Source organism: Oxyura jamaicensis, chromosome 2, assembly GCF_011077185.1.
Source record: "Oxyura jamaicensis isolate SHBP4307 breed ruddy duck chromosome 2, BPBGC_Ojam_1.0, whole genome shotgun sequence".
Lineage (NCBI taxonomy): Eukaryota > Metazoa > Chordata > Aves > Anseriformes > Anatidae > Oxyura > Oxyura jamaicensis.
Genome location: NC_048894.1, coordinates 24,992,941 through 25,017,307, shown reverse-complemented (window position 1 = coordinate 25,017,307; position 24,367 = coordinate 24,992,941). Strand labels below are relative to the sequence as shown.

Here is a 24,367-nt window from a genome sequence, read left to right as displayed (position 1 = left end):
TCATCTATTAATTTAGTGCCTAGTTAAGAGGCATTTCACTGCACCTCTTCTCCCAGATCTTCAGCTTGCTCATACATTTTGCTTTCCACAGATCAATACACGTTTAGGCAGTTGTTTGCCAGCTTTAAATCCAGCAATATTGAACTCTATGCAAATTAACCTAGACATCTGTACATCCCTGCTCTGAAAGTTGTTTTTCCTTTCACATACGTACCCAGACCAAGTTTCAGACCAATCAGGCAGAGCTGAGGGCTAATGGAGGTACTTCATTTAACAGCACAACCCAGCAGACTCAAACTTAGTTGACACCCACTGTTTTTCATTTAGCTTAAGCATCTAATTTTTGGGATGGGACAGAATACTCCAGAATAGCAGTGGATGCACCACACAGAAAAAGAGGTCACTTAGCTCCTTACTAGACTCTCAAATATGCACTTTATCATAAAGCATGTGATTTAATGCCTATTAAAAACAAATGAAAAACCACACACACATCTGTCAGGCCTTTAGTACAATTTAAAGGTGCTGCTCCACATCATGCCCTGGGATCTCATGGAAGAGCAGGAGGAGATCCTTAAGAACTGAGTCCCTGCTGTGATGAAAAACAGCTCTGGCTCTGCAAAAACAAGGCATCCAGAAATCTCCTTAAATAGCCAGCAAGCATGGAAACTTTGCAGTTTGCAAACTATGTTATTTCCTTACTTGCACCATAACCGTAGTGTCTGGTGCAATGTTTAGTTTTTACGCGATGCTGTTTCAAGCAGTGGTTATAAATAAAATAGATACTATCACCCACACACAATAAATCTACATTTTTTGTCCATCTATGTTTGCATCATTTATAATATAGCAGGTGCCGGCTGACATTCAGTCTTTCAAGGATTTTGCTAGGAGACAGCACTATTTATCAATTTAATCTTCTTTTATTCTTTTTTCTTTTCTTTTTTTTTTTTTTTTAATAAATGGCTTTATTTAAATTTTATGTTACCAAAGCATAGCTTTGGTAACAGAAAATTCATAAACATTAACCATGAGCAAGTTCTCAAACAGAAAGAGCCCAATATAGCATTTTTGTAGGAAAGTCTTTGTAATTGTGTGTGCTCAGCAAGACGACCCACGTCCAGAGCTTTGCATTAAAGAAATCACATTTTCAGTACCATGAGAGATGCCTTGGCCATTCACACCTGTGAAAGCTGAGGGGGGAGGGCAACCTTTCATGGACAGCTCTGAGACAGCCACAGATGGCTCTTCCCTTTTTCTCCCCTAAAGGGGAATGGAAGAAAGAAGAGCGTCCACAAGCTATAATCTACACCTCACAGTTAGACTTTACTAAGCAAGGCAAGACTTCACACACAGGAAGACTCTCACACATGGGGAGAAGGGAGCCCAGAATAGTCAACAATCTGGAAATGTAGCTACTTGTCTAAAAGGTGGAGGTTTCAAGCCCCTGCTCAAGTCAGACACTGGACCTTACACATGGCAGCAGGGTGCTCGTGACCCTATCCCATCAGCTGAAGCACCGCTGGTCCAAGCTGGTCTTTCCCGCCAATGCCATTCTGCTTTGAGTAATTAAACTTACACTGCAGCAAGGCATCTTGCACCAGGTCACACCAACCACCCAGTTTCCCCCTATTTTTGTCCCAAGTGCTGTTTCTTCTGAGACCATCACAACTGTAGATGCAACGGAGAAGCCAACTGTAGGCAAGCCAGCTGTAAGCAGATCAGGGCAGACATAGACTTTGCCTAACCAAAGACTTGAAAATTAGTCATCTGTGCTGCAGCTGAACTTGGAGGGTATCAGAGCACTCATTGAGGGACAGGATTTAAATTCTTCATTAGGCTGAAGGACTGACAGATGAATCATCCACCCCTGCAGTGCTGGTCATCCTCCTTGGGGATGACTGAAAGAAATCATCTTCTATTATTGAAGTATTCCAAAACCCTTCTCCAAAACACAAAGAACGTTTTAGACTATATTACCCCTTATAAAAAGCAGTAAGAACAGAGGCTTTTTATTCCATAGGAGAATGAAGAGTTAAAGAGCTGCGCAAAAATGGTTTGTGAGGAATTGTCATACCAGAGGGCAGAAGCTACCAGATCCTTAGTAAATTGATATTCTACATTCAGCCAAAACTAGGATTTATTAGGCACTTGGGACTAAGCAACCTGTACACCATTTAAGCTACATATAGCTTCTTCTTTAGCATCAGTACTACGCAGTAAGTGGAGGTTTCTGAGGCATATAAGAAAGAAGATCAAAATTGTTTAACAGGTCTAACACTCTATCTTATACATTTTATTATTCGCGAGCTTAAAAATGAGCAAATTTACAGCTACCCTGCAACCAAATATATATATATATATATATATAAAATCCTTAAATCCTTACTATGATTCATGCAATTGCCCACCTCCTTCCTTGACCCTACTCTCCGTTCAGTGCTTGCACTCTACCTTTTGGTAAGCAATCAAATTACAGCAACCTAAAGAGTTCAGAACAAATTAACCATGTGCTCAGTTTACCAGAGCTATGGTAAAGTTATTTAAATTCCTTTTTTTCAGCCACGAGAAGGAAATTGAAGCAGATTTTACACTAATTGTCTCTGACACATTTCTGTTTCTTTCAAGAGCTCTTGTTCAGGATCTGACTTCAGGGCAGATACAGTGACGCAGAAGTCCGCACTTTTAAAATGAACTACGCTTTGTTCTGTTTTTTGAATGACCTTTTTAATGCAGGTAGAAGTGATTCAGCTTGAACACATACATTGACACTCTGCTAAACAAGTTTTCGATAGAACTCTGACAGCATGGTGTGTACAGAACGGAGCTAAATCTTGTTTTAAATCTTATTTCCTTTAAAATACAGGTGAAAAAGGGAGATGAATGCTACACAATCAAAATTTAAAATAGCAATTCTACTGTTCTGCTAAAACTGTATACAGGCTTTCCAGGAACTTGCACAACAATGCTCAGACCACTTCGGAAGATGAAATTAAACTATAGAAAAGGACAATTATCACAGTTCCATGGAACAGTTTCCTGTCAGTAGGTACTGCTGTCTTGAAGTAAGTACCAAGTATTTGAATTAAAAAGTAAAATGGCAAGTATGAAGCCCAAATTGAGAATTTACCATGTCATATACATTAGTGGATTGTATCCTTTGTACATTATTTTACCTGTTAGCTCATTACTAGCATATTTCTTTTAAAAAGGCCTGAGAGAATTACAAACAAAATTATAATGTGATAAAAAATAAATCTTAAACACTGTATACTGAAAAACAAAAAGATGGAACAGAGCTTGAGTGCATTAGAGAAAAGTCTTAATTTTAGTTAGTTCAAACTACTTTAGGAGTCCTTCTGGTTATGCCACAATAGTGTCTGAGCCGTCTCCAAGTATCTGGTGTACAAGCAATATTTCAAGAAAGCAAAAATGTACTCAAAATGCAGGTCCTTCCACTGAAAGCCAAATTGAAAACCTCAGTAGTCAGTGATGCTTTAACAAGTTGATTTCTAGGACATATACCCAGTCAAACAACTTTGATGTGTTCAGGATCACTCCAGGTTAGGTCTACAGCAGAGCAGAAAATAGTAAGATAATCCATCCAAAACTTCAGCCAAAAAAAAAACAACAACATTATTATTCCTGTTCCCTGGCATTATTGCTTTGGGAACAGGAAAGACTGGCAGGGGCACAAAAGGGAAGTGACATGAGAGGAACAATACTAACTTCTATTGTAAGTGACATTTTGTGTTGTTGAATTAGGCAAATGAAGTCTCACAAATAACTCATATTAGTGTACAGTATTTATTACCTTCCATTAATCTGAAACCAATCATTTTGATATGGCTAAATTAATTCTGAAATAAACATTTTTAAATACATAAGATGATGAGAGACTTCAACATGAGAGTGTTTAATTGATCTGTACTCTTATCCCACATGCAAGGTATGTCATTCAAAGATATCATACATTTCCTTTCATTTTACACTGGTCCATAATAAAGCACAAATTCTCAGGAGGGAAGCAGTGAGGAAAAAAAGCATATTTTCAAGTAGCCCTTTATTAAAAAAGGAGCATCAACTATATATTAAGCCAATGTGTTTCTTTCTGATTTTGATTTTACTTACAGTATACAGTTTTGCAAAATATACAGCTTACCAATGATACACAAAGAGAAGCCCTTTCCTAGGAGCAAGTAACAAAAAAAAATACAACAGAAAAGGATTCTACAGGTTAAAAAATTCATATTTTAGAACATTATGCCAATTCAGAGAGTCTCCATTGCTGGTAAGAAAGGTCATGCACAATGTTTTTTTAAGAGAATGTTGTCATTAGTCCATGAGAGATTTGTCTGCATGCTTCAGATGAACAGAAAAAGGTACAAGTCACAAGGGAAGTAACTCTCTCCAGTTATCTTTTAGGTCTGTCTATGTCATCAATAGCAGCCAGCAGCTTCTGTCTTGCCTTCTTGTTGATGTGGGATCCCAGACAAACATTCACCAGATTTGTCAAGTGCTTAGTGGAATATTCCTGGCAAATGAAAGCAGATTATGTTATGGCAAACAGAATAAAAACAGTGGATAAAGATAGAAAACTAAAAACCAGACAAACACACTGTGGACTGTTCAACTGATAGTCGCAGTTGGTACGCAAGGGAGACTTAAAGTGGTAGTTAAGTCAGGTTTGGAGAGTTTTCATAGCTGACACAGAAGCACAAAGCTGTATTTTGCTACATGGCAGATTACAATGGAAAATGCCTACAATTTTAGTAGTGTTGGACTAAGTTCACAGAAAGTAATACTTATGTATTAAAATAATTTTTAATATATTTTCCATTCTTTGGGAGGTGTGGTCGGAAATACAAATGTGCAAATGGTAAGTTTTTAAACACAAGACCATTTTCCTAACAAGCTGTGACAAAACTTGATGATTTTTTTTTTATTTTTCTGTCTCATTCCTGATAAGCTTCTAAATACTTCTGTCCAAAGGGTATTCGAACACCATTAATTTCGGTACATGATAAAGGAGGAAAAAATTTCAAAAACGTTAAGAGAGGAATTCTTCACACCTGTCAAAACACCACATTTGCCAGTACTACCTTTACCCTTAAACACCATCCAAACTGTAGCTTCCACCAGTGTGTTTAAACAAGAGTTTTTCCATATGGATCACCACATGACAGCTCAGTCTCATAGCTCCAGGTTTAACAAGAAAAATTATATTACCAAAGTATTAATTTCATCTATTTGTAGCTGAATTTAAAGTAATTGCAAAATAGTCTAAATATCTCTAAATGCTCCATTTTAAAAGACTTTCCACTTTAACGGTGGACCAGCTCCAACAGCATGCAACCATTACCCTCTATTAGTCCTGTTATGGTTATGTTATGCTACCATGAAAGAATGCTAAATGCTGTCAGAACACAAATGAAAACTTATCACAGACAGCAATGATGATCCAGATTCAGATTTATTAGTCAAAGGAAGAAAAAGCAATGATTTTTATCCACTGTGCCTTAAGACTTAGTTGAAGCAATCCACTCCTAAAGGCCTAATTTCAAATTGTACTCTTAATGATCCAATTGTGCACTTTGGCATATTCAAAACAGAAGACCAAAATTTTCAACTTCACTGAAGGCTAGAGGTTCATCATGGGAAATTTGGCTCAGCTACTTCAGATCATTTTTGTAGCCCCATTTTTAGCAGCATTTAGTGTACTTATGCTCATCCCATTCATACATGTTTAAATGCTTCCTGGTATGTGACCTACAGCAAGAAACCAGAATGGCCCAGCTGGCAAGCTTCTTTACTGTAATACTGTAGGGTGGAGTTATGGAAAGATTTTTGATTATCTTATGAAAATTTGCTATTTCAAATCACGTTGTACTAGGTTTAGCTATGAGGCACTGATGGCTTCCAACTAAAACACAGTTGACGTTTGCAGAGCTCAAACCAAAAATGGGTTATGCATATGTACTAATGATTTCGCCTTGTTGATTCACTTGAATAAAAGAACAACTTTTATAGGGATGGTGTCTGAAGAACACATTGATAAATGACTTCGGTTAACTCTTAAGATTGTAAACGGTCAACTACCTGCAGTAGAATTATCTTCACAAGTGAAAATAATGTCTGAAAATACCAGATAGGGGCATATTGAAGATTTTATTATTATTATTATTATTTTACAGTGAGAATGTAAAAGATACGTAATTTGGGGGATTGGACTAGATGATCTTTTAAGGTCCCTTCCAATCCCCAACACTCTGTGATTCTGTAAGATTCATTGAGCTACCAAGTCTCTCCACCATCCAATGCAGCCTTGGTCTTTAACGAACCACTGTTAATAGATTGCCCAGATGCTCCACACAGCACTGACTGGCCATGATTTGTCAGATCTAAAATCCATTTTCAGCCTGTAAATTCCCTGACAATGAAGACTACCAAATAGTTTTCCTTAACAGCTGCATACACCAATGCAGGTGTTTCCTCTCCCTTGTTGCTGTTCTAACCTCATAGTTGATTTAGATAGAAGTTTGGGTCATTGCTTGGGCTGTGAAACAGTTTACAGTGTATATGGGCTTCAGGTGCCTGGGATCCAGCTGCTTCTTTTGCTGTAGCAGACCAGAGCTGCTACCTAAGGAGCGGAAAAAAACTTTTCTTTGGATTCAACTCATCTCAAAACCCTGGGTAGATTACTGCTCATATACATAAATCATAGCGCATCTTCCCAGGATGAACCCTATCAACTACAGAAATATGGCATGGACCTAGTAGTGGTTAATAGTAGTAATAGCAAATAAATTTGTATTTTCCTTTTGGTCAAAAGTATGACAATTATTATTAATGAACAGCCTGCAAAGTCTCTGTTTGTACTCCTTGCAAATACATATTAACTTCATATGATAATAAACATATACATACACACACATATTCATATTGCATCCCATACAATTTTATTATAACAAATTTATACACACATACATGTGAGCATATTCATTTTTAACACACAGAAGAATTGGTCATTTAGAGTTGTTAAGAGTTGTAAAAGAATACACATTTAACTCTTACCCTGTGCTCTTTTATCCAGCGCTCCATGTCATTTTCTGTTAAGTAATATGCTTTAATGTAGGTCTCCACAAATTCTTTATCTGGAATAGGCCTAATGTCTGTTAACTTCTCTAGTTTCATTAAGAACTGTTGAAAGTCCAGTTGCATCAAGGCACGTCCTTCATTGCTGCATTTCTTTACATTAGCATAACTGAAAAGAGGAACATGGTGGAAAGTAACAATTAGAAGGAAACAAACGAATCTTACTTCTCAAAGCTGTTTAACTTAGCCTTTCAAACCTTGAGGAGGAACATAATTAAGGTTTTAAGTCAAAAGCAGACAAGAACGCCTCTTAGGATTTTTGATGGAGTTTGCATTAAATTTGCATTAGTATAATACGTTTTAGTCTCCCACATAGAACAGAAGCCCACAATATGCAGTAATACTAAAAAAAAAAAAAAAAAAACACACAAAAGCCACTAAAAATTCTACATTGAACAGCTTAAGAATAGAAGCAGGATAAAGGAAATGAAATCAGTATTGATCAGTGTACTAGACAGTGGCTCTAGTCAAGGGATCATGATCCCTGAAATGTGAAAGGTACCATAGCAATTTTAGGAATGATCAACAGGAGCTTGCTGAACTAACTGTGGAAGCATCAGACAGGTACAAAGCTGTCCAAAATCACATACAACAACCAGAGGATAAAGGGTGGCAGCACTGGCTAATCTCTGTGAGAAGTTAATGGTTTGATGAGAACAAACTGACAGAAAACTAGTGATAGGTTTGAGCTCAAAGAAGGAGCAGTAGATGAGTTTAGGACAGGAAAATACCAGGAGGGATTCCACAACAAACTAAGGAAACAATCTTTTTGAACGGATGAGAAACAAACCCCAAAACAGGCACAAGGGCTGAGGCAGAATAGGTTGGTAGGAAAATGGTGAGGTTAGCCAGTTGAAAGGAAAGGAGTTGGGAAGAAGACAGTTGTTTTGTCCCATTTACTTTGATTTGAGGCATGAAGTTAAAGTGGAAACTGAATTATCAAAAAGGAAGGACAGTTGTTTAGGACATGTCTTATGACGAAACCGGGAAGCTACAGGGAGGTCATAGCTAGATTTAGTCTCCCTGAAGATGAAATTGATCTCTCAGAGACTGCAAGAGGAGGAAAGGAAATAGACTTGAATTTAAATGTGATGGCTTGACAGAAGCAGTGGAAGCTGGTGATTCATAACAGACAACTAACGCTTGGAGAACAAGGATGTTGTTGGGGTCCTAAATTAGAGAAAACAGCAGAAGAGTGGGATGGAAAGAAGTGAAACAGGCAGTAGGAAGTGTAAAGTAGGAAGGTAAAGATAACCAAGAAAGATATAGGTAAACAAAACCTGAAAGAGTGAAAGACAGCACATATTCAACAATGCAGAAGATGACAACATAGACAGGTAGCAAGTGGACAAAACCACAAAAATAGATGCAGGGGATGAAAAGCCTGCAATACTCAGGCTACAATACTGACCCTGAAAAGACTGGGACACTGATGGAGAAGTAGGAATAGCAGTTCCTGGCTAAGGTGTTTGAGTCCACATTTACCAAGCCAACTAGGACACCTCTGTTTCTTTCTGATGAAACTGGAAGGCTCCTGCTCCATGGCTATCCTAAGGTAACTGCTAGGGCTGACAACTTTCTACCTTGCAACTGTCTTTCTTCCCAGCAAAGACAAGCAGCATCACCATAGAGATGCTGCAATCACACTTTATTCCCATAAACTCAACAGCTTACCAGTGCATTGCAAAAATCAGAACCTTTAAAACCATGATATAAGCATTATCATTACAGACATATTTACCCAAGTCCAAGTCCTCCACGAACTACTTACCCTTCCACAAGAGTTCTATTAGCTAAGCGAATGCAGTGCTCCCAAAGGATATTTGAGACTGGCAGTGGAATACGGACTCTCTTAGATACTTCATTCAACCTTCTGTTAAATTCTTCAAATTCCTGATGAAACATGAAAAAGGTCATTACTCCATCAGCATCAAAGAGACCATACATGCTTAGGAAAAATAAAAATTAAAAAACACACGCAGATATGCACATGAAAAAAAAAAAAAACAAAAAAAAAAAACTAAAAAGTAAGAGCAATGCAGAGAAGCTTAATAGGCACAGACTATAGAGACAAGCCTGTGCAGAGTAGAAAGCATTCTAGTATATCATTCATAACACGACCTCAGTAATTTTATTTGAAAAATAACAAACACTACTCTGGTTCTACAGAGGTGTAGGTAGTTCTCAGTGAAACTGAGACATCTAAAACTTATGCAAGTATCTAATCCTTCAAATGCCACTTCACTGTCTCACTCTCTAAGCTCATCTTTAACTTCCTGAAAGCCAATATATAGCCCTGAAGAAAATCCAGTGATAAGCTCTCTATCCCTCTAAATACCTGCCCCATCAGCATTCAGAGAGAAGCTCAAAAATATCATAACCATTTTTCATTCCTCAACCTTTTGCATTAGAAAGATCTCAGGTGCTTTGAGAAGAACCCAGAGTGTCCACTGAAAACAAAGCAAATCCAACAGTTTAGCTGGATACTGCATTGCTAGACTCAGATTGAAGGAAGGCACCTGTTTCCACCTGAAACATCAATGGACTGGATGGACTTCAGCTGTTACTATGAGTGACAAACTAGTCATAACTGAAATTAATTACTGCTACAATTATTTTTGTGACTTACATAAAGCAAAATAGAAGTCTGCAAGGAACTAATGCCTCTATCATTTAAAAAAAAAATAATCAAATGACTTTAACACAAAGCAGACCTTGACAATGAACTGCTCTACATAACGAGCAAAACCAGTTTGTAATGCAGCCTATTAAGGCCATACTTGTTCAAAAAAAATGCTTTCATTCCACAGCTGGAATCTAGCTTTTATTCTTTTCCCATCAAGAATTCAGCAAATGAACAAGAAAATAGACACTCAGCTGGGAATTTCAATGACTGTTTTAAGCTAGTATCTGACCAAATAATTGGTGTTGAACACAAATTTTCTGAGAAATGTTGCAAGAGGAAGAAGGGCACCACAATACCGTGCCTTAACAGGTATAGAGATGACTCTTGTGAAGATGAACATGCCTATCACTCAGGACCAATTAAATTCTTGAACAATCCTCTTTTCCCAGTTTATCCACTTCCTTACATACTATATGACTGAGTGAGGAATTCTGCATATGTGCACACGTGGCTAAAAGCAGTTGGCTATTACGTTAAACATTTTGTTTACATCTGACACTCCTGGAGTCACACAGCAAGTCACTAATTGCTAAGTAGTAATCTAAAAGCCTCTGTAGAAACTTATTAGCTATATAACATAGAGGCCAGAAATTCAAAAAATTGCATTAGCTCTGATTGTCCTGAAGCAAATTCATCAGCAGCTGCACAGTCACAGAAGGGAAAGTTCTACTGTAGTGACCAAATACTATAAGTACACACTGATTTAAAAAAGCCACAGCAGCATAAAGAAGGGTAGTCACGAAGATTCAGACAAATTCACTGCAGTCTCCATTCTTTTCTTTTTTTTTTTTGAAGCAGAGAATAGCTGTAAATTACAAAAGTGTAATCAAATCTGTTGTTCAATGCAGATGCTTAACTTTCCCTGTGATGCATACCTCATAGATCTTTAGATTATTTTTTTTTGTTTCTCTGTGAGATTTACTGTAATTCCACAACTTCCTTCTAAAGACCTTTAAAAATATAGTTTAGGCATAAATAAAAATCTAATGAAGGACTGTTGCAAGAATACGTTCCATATGCCATAAGATATGGCAATTGTATAACCACTTCTACTGAATGCAGTTGAGAAGTTGGTTGAATAACTTCTCATTTAGCTTCCTTTTTAAAATACTAACTCCTAAAGATACCAACTTCAATTAGATAGCATGCTATTATTAGTAGTGCTGGTTTGCCTGCTAGCACCAGTTGCTTCAGACAACTGAAATAATTATGCAGAACCAGAAAAAGCCTTTGTTAAAAAAAAATACACGCACACCACTTCCTCAGGCCACTGTATTTTCCTATTTTCCTCAATGTTACTTCCGTGTAATAGGCATTTACCTTCCGTTCAGGACATAGACGTGAAACTCATTAACCTTTTATGGTCACTTTCATCCACAATGTAGTCAAAAAATCAGCACTGAAAACAAATATTAATGTATTCTGCTAGTAGCAAGAATAATGAAAATTCTGGACAGACCTCCTTGTAACAACTTACTATTTGTCAGGATGCTGCATAGCTCTAATCATGCCACTTTAATAGCATTAGTGAAGCATTACAGCAGTTTAATATTTAAATAAGCTCTAGCACACTGGTTCTCAGAAAGTATTCACCTTTAAAAGAGCATCTACATATACGTTGTGTTGTGACATGATTTCCTTCACATCCCATTTTACATTAGTCATGAGAAGCAGCATCTGTTCATAATCAATGGCTTTAGCAGCAACAATCCAATAAACTGGTTTGCGTAGTTCACTGGCAGTTGACACTGTCTGAAATCGAATAAAAAGAAAATTTAATTCAGTAAATTTCTGGCTAATAAGCGCAATTTATAACTATGGTGCACAAATATGGGTACCACACAGTACAAGTTCCAAACCTGCTGTTTTAAAAAAATCACCAGTGAATTACACAATTCTGACCTGAGAATAGAACTGCTGAAGAAAAGGCTTCTTGGCAGCCGGCATCACCGCATCAAGATGAGGTTGAAGAAACTCAAACTGCTCAGCCAGAAATACCCTTTGAAAACAAATATTTGAAATTTTGAAATTCACCATGAACTAAATGCAACATTTGGAATGCCTCTATACTTCTTTTCCACCACAGTTAAGATATTTGGCAATGATATGTAACCTTGGAAAATGTAATCCTGATAACAACTGTACCATTTTTATGCTAACATGTCAACGTGTATTCTCAGTTCTGACATTTTAAAATGTGATTGTGATCAAGAAAATGCTTCAATAAAAACACTAGCAACAATTCAGATTTCTGTTTTACTCAAGATGTACTGCTAAAGTCTGATCCAAAGCCTAGTAAAGTCAGTGGACACGTGTCCTGTGATTTTCATATGGCAGGACAATCTACATTAAAAAATCCATTTCAGAATTTCAAAATATCATTCCAAATTACATAGTTACTAGTGAACTTTTAAAAGATGGAAAATGAGAAATTCTTCAGCATGGGTAGGATTATTTTTTAATATATAGTAACGTAACAAAGAAGTTCATTTCTAACTAAGCAAAAATGAACATTTAAAAAAGACAAACAACCTCATTTGGAAAAACATTTTAAAAACAAATTACTAATCTTTAACAGTGTCCTCTTCTGTGCGGGGAAAAAGGAATAAAATCCTATCTGACTCTTACTGCTGTTCCGACCAAATAAAGAACATTTTGTAAGAGTTTTGCATTCCTCGCTCGTTATAATCTCCTTTTCACAGGTAAACTTCCACCTATTGCCAAGAATATCAGAAAAAAAAAAAACAAGCCAATATGAACTATGCAGTTCTGAGTCTTATATTAAGTACTCAAATACTGATAGCTATGGTTTAAATGACGCATACATATTAAATAGTCCCATTAGCCTCTTTAAAATTATTCTTTTTCCTGTAAGATTTGGCTTTGTAATATCACAAATTACTGGACCAGCTGCAGTAAAATTTTATTGCCTGTGCTTGCAGGTGGTAAACCAAATGATCAGGTCCTGGTACCTTTAATTAAAAAATTACCTCTACTGCTCGTTATTAAAATCACATTCAGAAGTAGGAATTTTTGACCTCTGAAGAAGGTTTTGGCATGTAATCGCAATCTCTTAAACAATCCTTAGCTTCCAGTGACCACAAAATACGGTGTACAGTAAATAACCTACAAGGATTCTGTGGCTACCACTCTCTCTGCCAAACCATACAGCGAGTTGCCAGACGTCAGAACTACTAGATGACTGAGATGTGGGCTTGGCACCTTCTCCTTTCTCTCTTCAGCAGCTGTGAGAGTTCCTGCGGGATCACCAGAGACCTCCTAAAATACAGAATTAAACAAATGAAAAAAAAACAGTTGACTGGAAAACAGCAAGAATGGCGGCAACTGAGCAGTTTCAGATGGCTTCTCATCTGATAAAGGAATGTTTCTAATTTTATGATATAACTTAAATCAAGCCTGAAGCCAACGTGAGCACTATGTTTTCTATTTCAACAGTATGATGTTCAAACAAGTGAAAAGTGTTCAAACAAGTGAAAAAAAATCACATCATGCAGATCAATATCTGTCTCAGGAAAAGAAAAAAAAATAGAACAAACTAATGCCCATACAGGCTTTAGCCCAACTGCCTATAGAGGAATTAACTTCTCACCCCTGGATATAGTTTCTTCAATATGACAGCAAACAAAGAGAAAAATCAAAGGAATATTATTCATGTGTGGGCTTAACCACTCCTGTGATCTGTGGCTAACTTAAGTAAAATACATGTGATTTTTTTTTTTTTTTTTTTAAAAAAAAAAAAAAAAAAAAAAACACTACGTTACCATTCCAAAACAACTTTTATCCTGCAGACAACTCAGTTGTAAAGAGCATGGAAATATTCACTTAACCAGAAAAAAACATCTCTAGATTTGACGACTATAAGTATCAGTTACAGCTAGAAGAGGAATCACAGAAGGAACAAATTTCCAGAGCTACCACAGTGGTCTAAACAAGTGAATAAATGGACACCACCTGATGCTTATCTATTTGCCAATATCAGATCAGGACATAAAAACAAAAAAGTAGTTATGGCTTTACATTTATTAGTCATACTGTGCTTACTGCTTACACACAGTCTATAAAATATGGAAGTGCTACAGAAGAAAAATGACACAAAACACAAATCAGATGATGAAGATTGGCATGATACAGCACTGATTTCTTAACTAAGAGCCTTCCATGTCCCTAGGATAAACATTCTGTGGCCAACAGGTGGTACAACAAATCAGCCTGGTTCTATGATTCTAAGACATTACCTAACTCATTCCAAGTATCAGGATTGAAACAAGGAAAAATATACACTACAGATCTTGAAAAGCCAAGAGAGAAGGTACTGCATACAACAGAAGAATGCATTAAAAAGGAGAAAGCAAAGTGTAGGTTATTCTGGCAGAAAAACCTGACAGGCCCATTGTGGTTATATTGCACCAATTAAAGGTGGAGCAGGAAAAAGTAATTATGTCAAGTTGAGTAAGGAGTTTGTGAGAAATTAAGTGATTCAAAATGAGCAGAAAAATCAGAACTTAAAATTCAGAACTTAAAATTCCTATAGACAAAGCAGCACTAGAATGTATTTACAGACTGGATGAAAGCCAAGTCAAAAATTACATTAAAGAACATAAGACAACTAGGAATATAATATTGTCCAAGCTGCTAAAAACGGTTTGAGGTGCAGAGGACCAATGTCATTACTAGCTTGCAATGAAATACTTATGAGTATTCTGTTCACCTACCCCAAATATCTCACTTTTGGAAGCCACTGTATCAGTTAAGGCAGCTATTTGCATAGAGAGAATATTCACAAATACTATCTAGGTAATGGCAGTACCATGACTAAGATTTTGTGAAGAAGTTGCTAAGAGACAGATAAAATATGGCGTCAGTTTCCCTTCCAAAACACCGATAATCATACTTCATGAACTGATCGATGCCACGTACCGGCTTGGGTGCTTACGGGTCTCAGTAGATTAATTAACACGATCAGTATGCATCATTACTATTGCAAAAACACATTTCTGGTAGAAATGACAAATGCAAGGACAGAATGTGTGCAGATCTTTCTACGCATCCTGCTTGGGGAACTGACAGTGAGGAGACTCAAGCTGCACAGAAACAGACACTTGTTTCAATGTATTTGGCCTAATGAAAGCAGCAACTTACTATTCTATATTGCTCTTCTCTTTCCCTTTTAATACATCCTGCTGGCATGAATGGAACAACCCATAGACTGCTATTTCTGGAGAATCCAAATTATCATCTCTGCTGTTGCATAGCTGATATCTGTACTGAAGCTGTCTTATACTTGCTACAGAAAGGGCTGAACATGGAGTTGAGATGTACTTAAGAAGTTCAATACAATGTACCCAAACAAATTTTTGAAAGTCATTTTGTTCTCTTACCTCTTGGAAAATGAATCTGCACCCTAAATCGCTTTAACACAAACACTTAAAGAACTTGCATTTTTTATTCCTTTGAGTTTGCCAGCAAGTATTTCCTTGAAGCGACTTGGTTTTGCTTTGACACTCCAAATTTGTTACTCAGTCAATGAGATCCCAGAACTCTTACACATTACAAAACAAAGACAATTCTGCTAAAAAGCCCCCTTTTATTTATTTTTTACTAAGCCTATCTTGTTTATTTGGCATAAAAAGTTTCAGACCATACCTAAAGCACTGTCAGTATTTGTAGTGCAGAGATTAACGTAAGCCATAGGTGGACAAAAACTCATCACTGGTGTATTTACAATGCTTTGAATGAGCTAGTACATTTAAAGCAGCAGCACCCAAAGAACATGCTTGCTCAATCCTGCAAAGAGCTAAGCAACCAACTCTAAGATTGACTGGAGTACCATACACCACTCCTTCCATCACTGTCATTGCGGCTACCTTACACAAAACATTCAAGATTAAAAACACATTCATGTATCATAAATACAAGGGGCAGGGACAGGTTCACTTCCAAGTGAAATGCAGGGTTCTGAGTGGAGAAGGAGGGGTTTTGTTTGTTTGTTATTGTTTGTAAAATGTGGGATTACTGTAATGTTAGTTATATCAGTGCAGGAGCAGCATATGGACATTGAACATTCTGGATCACAGCTGAGGTGTCAGATCACCGCCCCACGGTAAAGGGAGCATAGCTGAACACGTGTTTGTATTTCATCTTTTTCTTGTTCACAATATAAAACAGGAATTTAAACTGCAGGTGGACTTGCTGCAGTTTATAGAATACAGTATAAAGTGGTTTCGCTGTGAGGTATTGCACTGTGAAACAGAGGAAGAGTGATTCAGCTACAGCTGAGTACTTACAGGGGACAGGACCCTCCAGCAGAAGCAGCGGGTATGTGATGCATAAGAAGAGACACAGGGAAGAGGAGAAGAAATGCTTTAAATAGCTGCAGTCTTTTTGCTCAGTCAGAAACCCATCTCACTGTTTCTTGGTGGTCTAAATGAAAACTGGGATAGTACTTCCTTCACAAGTATGGTGACTATACTGTAACTGCAGTATATATTAAAAGAACACTCATTTATTGCACTGTAATAATAGGGAAGTAAAAACTTAGAACAGAGCAGCTCCATAAAAAGCTGTAGGGAATGCCTCCAATCAACCTCCATACTCTTCATACTGAAGGTCTGGGCCAAGACAATCTCAAGCACAAACACAGGCTGGGTGGAGAATGGACTGACAGCAGCCCTGAGGAGAAAGACCTGCGGGTGGCGGTTGCTGAGAAGCTCAGCATGAGTTTGCAATGTATCCCGACAGTCCAGAAAGCCAACTGTATCCTGGGCTGCATCAAAAGCAGCATGGCCAGCAGGGAGAGGGAGGGGATTCCCCCCTTTTGCTCTGCTCTTGTGAGACCCCACCTGGAGTGCTGCATTCAGCTCTGGGACCCCAGCACAGGAAGGACATGGGCCTATTGGAGTGAGTCCAGAGGAGGGCCATGAGGATGATCAGAGAGCTGGAGCACCTCTCCTATGAAGACAGGCTGAGGGAGCTGGGGTTGTTCAGCCTGGAGAGGAGAAGGCTCCATGGAGACCTTACAACAGCCTGACAGTACCTAAAGGGGGCCTACAGGAAAGACGGGGAGGGACTCTGTGTCAGGGGGTGTAGTGATAGGGCAAGGAGTAATGACTTTAAACTCAAAGAGGGTAGGTTTAGATTAGAAGGAAGATAGAAGGAATAAATTCTTCACTCATAGGGTGGTGAGGCACTGGCACAGTCTGCCCAGAGAAGCTGTGGATGCTCCATCCCTGGAGGTGTTCAAGGCCAGGCTGGATGGGGCTTTGGGCAACCTGGTCTGGTGGGAGGTGTTCCTCCCCACTGCAGGGATGTTGGAATTAAATGATCTTCCAACCCAAACCATCTTAGGATTCTATGATTTTATGAAGATTCAACAAAGACACAAAAGAGAAGGCAGCTTGGCTTTACCTTGCCTGAAGCAGAACCTCCCTTCCACTTTGCTTTTTCCTTCACAAAGCAGGACTAAAATCCAGCTGAACAATAATAAAAGCAGTATTCTGTGAAGGTATCTGATATAAACTAATTCAGTCCCAAAAAGAAACCTATCACACTGAAACCTATCACAACCATTTTATTTAAAAGAAATGGCCTCTAAACCCTCCAACTTTTCCTCTTTCTCTTGTCAATAAACATAAATAGACCTTCATTCACTTGCTATCTCTAAAAAAAGCTAGGAATGATCCAGTCTAAATTAATAAAGTCTTGACATAGACAATAGAGCGCAACCTTCACAAACACGAAGAGATGTGAGGAAGTGTTTAGACCTACATGGAGTTCTGACAAAGCCTTAGTAACAGAATCTGAATAAACGCTTGTTGGGACCATCCTTACGAAAATAAAGTATTGAAAGATGCTGCCACTGGGAACCAAAATGTAGCAGAAATGACACTCCTTAATAAAGTTATCATGAATAGAAAACAATGCAAAAAAACAAAAATCCTAACGGGCCATGAGACTGAATCCCACAACACAGACATGCAAAGTATTTTCAGAAAGCAATTTACAACAAGTTAAGAAAAGAGGCAGGAATTTCGAGAGGAGCACAGAACAATCCATACAGTCATGAGAAATAGCCATTTTATGACAGTAAAGTTTAGTCTTCACTTTCACAAATTCTTCATGATGATAACAATAAAAATACACTGAAAACTTTTCCTTCCTCATGAATCAAAAGGTAAAAAATTCCTATTGACAGCATAAAACCAGCATGTGTTCATAAGATATTAATAAGCTTCATTGAATGTCTTGAAGTTAGCAGTTACCTAAGATTTCTTCCTCCTTTCAAATCTTACCTAGAAGACAGCTATTTATTCCAACTGACACTAGCGTTATCTGTAACAGCACTGTTAAATGACTGAGGAAGAAAAAGAAATCCAGTTATTTTTTCCCAATTTACTCCTAGAAATATATGTATTTTTTTAATTATATTGACCGGAAAAAAATATGCAAAGCACTGTCAGGAATAACATCTACAGAGTAAGTTTAAAAAATTAATTCCAGAACTTTCTGTTTTTCATAATTTTTAATGGATTCATCTGCAAGATCTTCCTAGATTTTTTCTTTTCTGAATACATTGCTTCTGAGATGAATATCATGACAACTTCAGCTTTTTTTTTCCTGTATTATAGAGGTCTAGAGTTAATAGTTATGTTATGCTCCCTCTACTGACTTCGTAAGAAATGGCCCCAAAACCCTTTAAAATGTTTCTCAGAAAGAATGGTTTAGGATTCAACTGTTCTGAATGCTTCAAGGAATTGAAAAGGCACCTTATTATGATTCTGTGGAATACCAAATCCCTGTGAAAGTTGTAGTAGAGTATTTGCCTCCCACTTCTGCCTTCAAAAATAAATTCTTCCTCCAGCATCCATGGGATTAATTACTATACAACATATTTATGATACTCTTTAGAAATTTCTTCATAATGTTTCAAGTGTTTTATATTCAGGAAAAAAAAAGTACACAATTCCAATTCTGTGTAGTTCTTAACAATATTTGCATTTCTCAATAAATGCTGCTCCTCAGTTGGATGGACCAAACCTACCTGTTTACCCTTTGTAATGTGATGTGAGGGAACGATAATCTACTGCCGTGTGACACAAGGATCATATTCACTCTTTAATTTCTGCAAATAACATGAAGTGACTGACAGGGTCTAGTTTGTAAAACACGACAGGGAAAATTCCCTTAGATTCAGAAATGAATTAACAAAGGGCTTAACTTACTAATTCTATTATTTTATAAAGTACATGAGTTTCTTGATAGTTTACTGTTTTACTATTCTTTCACTGAAGAAAGCTGAGTTGTCTGTTGTACTTTTTTTAGAAAAAAAAAATTATTCCAAAATAATATTGGAATGCCCCTCTCCTTTTATTACATAGACCATAATACATTATAAGATTTAAATGCATAATTTTACTGTTACATCTAGTAGAAGCTATTAAACTGATTTTGTTGTATATTACGAACAAGGGATTTCACACAGTAATGATACTTACATCATGATATACTAAGAAACAGTCTTTGTCATTACAGACATTGATTATGAGAAGAGAGAAAAAAGAAAATCAGTAAGCCATGGTGAAATACAATTCTTGAATTTCTGACACAACCCTCTATTTCACTAAGCATTAACAAACTCCAGGTACTTACCAGATCAATGAGGCTCTCCTGGATTCTATTCAGCGTCGTGCGTAATCTGCTGCTACTGAGGCCCAATCCCGTTGATTCAAACTGGAAGAAATATTTTAGTTTGGAAAGGAACAATCCTTAGTTTAAGCTTTACAGGGTTACAGCAAAACTGCAGTATGTAAACAGCAGATACAATTTACACATAAAAGTTTTAGTACATAACTGCAACTATAACTGTACAAAACGAAAAGAAGATCAGAGGTCACTGCACTCAACACTGCACTGATATAAAGGATGACCTGAGTACATTTTATGAAGATGACAACTTACCATTCAAATCAATCAGTACGTGTCCTTTATTGCTGAACACTTTAAGTGAGCACAGGACTGCAGATTGCCTCCTATGGGACACCAGCCCCAAATGGCACACAACTGTGCCCCAACTGAGACTTGCATGCACACCACACCCAAGCCAAATGGCCTTGACTTCTCTCTCAAACTGTAAATTTCTTCTAATCCCTTACTGAAAAACTAACTTGCATGTGTAGAGCTATACCACTGATCTTTATAAAACAGTCTTTATTACTTTGTGTTTATAAAGATCTACCTGACAAATGTGCCATCTTCATGTTCACGGTTCAGTAGCATTATGGGGCAGGTGTTCAGCTGGGATAAATCAACACACTGATTCCCTGGTAAATGCAAGGAATTATACTAGCTGAGGGGCTGATCTGATGTGTAATTAGTGTAGCTACTTATCTTCTACTCACAATTACAAAGAAACAAGACCAAACTAACAAACCAGAGGCAGTGGAAATGGGACAACTACGCAACACACATCTAAGTCAAGAATCTGGAAGTATTTGAATATAGTTCTGGTATGTGATTCACGCCAAAAAAAAAAAAAAGCACTCTACTGAACAATATTTAGAGCAATGAAGTCTGCTGTATTAGATTTCCTTTCAATGCACTAAATCAGGGAAAGAATTGTTTCTTTCAGGGAAAGATGCCTCTTCCTTCCTTCTTTTAAATACAAAAAGGAATAATTTAGGTCTCCATTTACTACATCTAACCTTTCTGACTTAAAATGTCCATCTGTCCTAATTTTCCCATATATTCAGTGAAAATTTACATTGGAGCTGAATTCCTACGTACCCTGTACTTATATCTAGAACATGATCTAAGAGACAAAAATCTTAGATGTCCATGTCCACGTTTGATAAAATAAAGTTTTTGTTTTTTCAAGTGAAAATGTTTGTTGTTTTTTGTTTTGTTTAACAAAAATAAGTTACATTTTTATTCATGTTTTTGTTGTAGAAATATTGATCTGACTTTGATTTTGCATGTGTGTGAAAATCTCCCCCTGCCCCTCGCCCTTTAAAAAATACATCTTTAATCCCCCTAAATTACCTTTTTTCTATTTTTATTGTCATACAACAGTTTTTCAAGTTACAGACAAAACAATTGTGAACTCAAGGATGCCTATCCTCCCTGTCAAGGTAAGAACAATCAGGGAAACAAAAACTGCTTAAATATATACATATATACATATACATATATATATATATATATGTATATATATATATAAAAAAACATTAAAAAATATTAAAAACAATATATATTAGAAGTATATGTAAAAAAATGGCAAGTTTCAGCCATTAAATTTCATTTTAATGGAGTTGCTTCTGCACCGCCAGAATACAGACTACACAATCTGTCATTATTCCTTTCTCTCTACCTTTCCATTACTTTCAACAGTTATCAATAACTTTTAAGTACGTATTTTATAACAATGTATTTCTAAAAATTGCAATTTCACTTTACTGTGGAACATACAGGAATAATAATAAGGAACGCAAAAACAAATCTAAGTTTCCATAAAACACTGCAGAGCTCCAGATTCAGCAGGCAACCTGTTACAGCTTGAAGCTGTACATCTGTATGTATAAGAAGGAATAAATAAATAGAGGCAAAAAAAAGAGATTATTGTTCAGCATCTCCTCCTCAAGGCCAGAACTTCATGACTTTAAGCAGACTGTGTCACTCATCAGTATAACTCTTCTCTTGCTTCATCAGTATAACTCTTCTCTTTTTCTATTTCTATATGCACAGTGGTAGATATTTAAACGCAACAAATGACCTAGTAAACTTAGCATCAGAGAATTTATAAAATAATTTTACTCATCACCAACTCAATGTGACCGTTTATCTTTACCAAAAAAATGTTTAAGTGTTTTCTACAAGAATGGCCATTGGATTTACACATTATAATAATGTGTTGTCAAAAAAAAAAAAAAAATAGTTCCTTAAATTTATTCTGCTAAGGAAAACTATTCTGTGGCATGTTCATCAATATTGTACACTTTCATGAGTAGATATTAAATATATGTACTGTAATTTCAAATTAGGTTGTTCCATAATTTGAGGTAAGTAGGAAAGACAGCCTTAATGTGGACTCCAGGAATTTAAAAGGTTTTGAAATAATAGTTTTGGTTACAATGGTGTGCAACCATTGAAGAAAGTGAAGAAAGCCAAACACTGACTACATAGGCTAATCATTCTAAAGCGTCCTGTAAAGAGCAATGACCTAGCATCATGACCGGACATAGAAGTCAACATATGTATTTTAAATCCCTAATTTTCACTGAGCTGGCAACGAACTATGTACAATTGATCATTCCTGTACTAATTCACATATATAACATAAGCACAGTATTTCAACCACTTATGGTAGTTATAATACTAGCATACTTTCAAGAAACCCATTTGATGCACATTTTATAAATAAAAATTAGAACAAGAACACTGACAGTGGTCTAAATCACATACCATCAACCGTCTCTACTTTTTAAAGGTTTATAACACAACAGGAAATGAGAACATTTAAGCAGCATTACAAGAGGGTTTATCTCATTCATAGACCCTTTGTAAGCATTATGTTTCCCACAGAAAATCATCTGTCAAAACAAAAATTAGGCACGCTATGAAAACATCACAATTTTACCACCCATCTGCTATAATATTTACCTGCCTAGCTCTGTGCTGTTCTCTGAGAGAAGTAGAAAGTAAGGAACTTGGTATGGGCTTTAACAATAGAAAACAAACAGAAGGTGCAAATATATATATAAACACTGAATACCAGAGCTGATTAAGCCAATGGAAATCAATTAGCTTAACAAAAACAAAACAAAACAACAAAAAAAACACACCCATCTTCTAAACACAAATTGCAAATATATTTGTTCTGCCAAAGAGAACAGCTCAAAAACATTTAGAACCATATGTTGAGAGTCTGAAAATCCAATGTAATTTGCCAAAAGATGATGATGAATTTGGAACCCTATTACATTATTGCTTGTGAAGTAATTTAGGGGCCAAGAGAGGAGAAAATTGTTTTTACATGCAGCTTTTCATAAATGCTTTAAGATCATCCTGTTGAAAGTTGATCTATGTTATGTAAAGGCATTGCCAACAAGCATTTATTTTAACTACAAGATCACTAAAAAAACATACTAAAATGTTTTTGTTAATGCAATTAGCTTGACAGAGTATTAATAGATCTGAAAAACTATTTCAAACCTCTTAAACCTGAGCTGTTACTTAACCTTCATGGCCCCCTTCTCTTCTTCCTTGATCTAGTATCTAAGCTAGAGAAATACATAAAAGAAAATCAAATTGCCTTATCCTTTCTAGGCTCCAAGCCGCCACATGCTATTGCAGCCTGCTCCTTTGCTCCCCATTTTCTGCCACTACTTCCAGATACTTTACATCATCTTTACTCTCTATTCAAAATACTGCTGGAAAAAAGAGCACAGAATGTATTCAAAACACAATCAGCTTTATGTCCAAGTGATAATGATGCTGCCTATACTTACTCCCCTTGTTGCTGATCTAATCAGCCTTTTCTAACTTCTGCATTCAGATCCATTCTGGTAGTACTAGTTCTCTGGAAGACCATATATTTGGGACCATCTTAAGTAAAGAGATCTCCTCTGTATTCTCATTTTATGTATGATACTGTGAAACAAATTAGGTTTCTACTTACCGTGTCATTTCGGCCAAAAAATGTATAGACTGCATACAGATAGTAGTCGAAGAGCTGGGACATGAAGTGGATCACGTCAAATGCAATTGGTTTGAGAATATTCATCATCTGCATATATTTACCTTGAAAATTAAATACAGAAGATCAGTTTCCTCAACATAAGTGCTACAAAGTGGTGAGCTTGACAAACTCAAAAAAAAAATTATAAGTTTATTATTTAGCTTTGAATATTGATTAAGAGCAACTCAGCAATATTTTAGAGATTAGCAGGTTTAAAAATAAAGCTACTTATTATGGCTAAGACACCATAAAAAACTCAAGACTTCTCCAAATGTGGATGTTAAACCATATCAAAATGTCTTGAACAATTCTTGGCCTTCTGGTATCAAATTCAAAAAAACAAACAACAACAACAAAAAAAAACACGACCTTCTGGCTCCTCCACAAGCTTCAGTTTCATTTAGCCAAAAAATAATAATCTCTTTAAGTAATCTGTAGTGATATACAGAGCCACTGAACATTTTATGCATTAGTGTGTGTTTACGTATGCACATATGGATATTTTTCAAGCATTAGAAATCTACAGTAAAAAATGATACACCCAAGATTGGATCTCATCCAACAACTCTAGGAATAACGTGCTTCACATTAGCAACACATAATTTCCTGCTTGCCTTTCTTTTATTTGTGAAAAGTAAGGGAAATGTAACACTACGAAAGACTGCTTAAGGATACTGTTTCCAAAAAAAAAAAAAAAAAAAAAAAGAGATTTCCACTGTAGGCATTACAAGAAACTGCTAAATGACTGCTCTACTACCACCAAATATAAAAAAAAA

The 24,367-nt window shown here is 36.5% G+C and overlaps 1 protein-coding gene across 1 annotated transcript in view; it reads right to left on the bottom strand.

Moving 5' to 3' along the window:
- Window positions 1-2,708: 2,708 nt before the first annotated feature.
- VPS50 (VPS50 subunit of EARP/GARPII complex) overlaps window positions 2,709-24,367 on the bottom strand; it is a 76,516-nt gene continuing 54,857 nt past the window's right edge. Inside the window, exons 21-28 of the mRNA XM_035318715.1 lie at window positions 23,532-23,653; window positions 19,508-19,588; window positions 12,972-13,120; window positions 11,744-11,840; window positions 11,435-11,593; window positions 8,927-9,048; window positions 7,075-7,264; window positions 2,709-4,534 (exon numbers count right to left, since the gene is read on the bottom strand). Of these exons, the coding sequence (XP_035174606.1) occupies window positions 4,415-4,534; window positions 7,075-7,264; window positions 8,927-9,048; window positions 11,435-11,593; window positions 11,744-11,840; window positions 12,972-13,120; window positions 19,508-19,588; window positions 23,532-23,653 (1,040 nt within the window). The 3' untranslated portion in view covers window positions 2,709-4,414. The remainder of the gene's footprint in view (window positions 4,535-7,074; window positions 7,265-8,926; window positions 9,049-11,434; window positions 11,594-11,743; window positions 11,841-12,971; window positions 13,121-19,507; window positions 19,589-23,531; window positions 23,654-24,367) is intronic.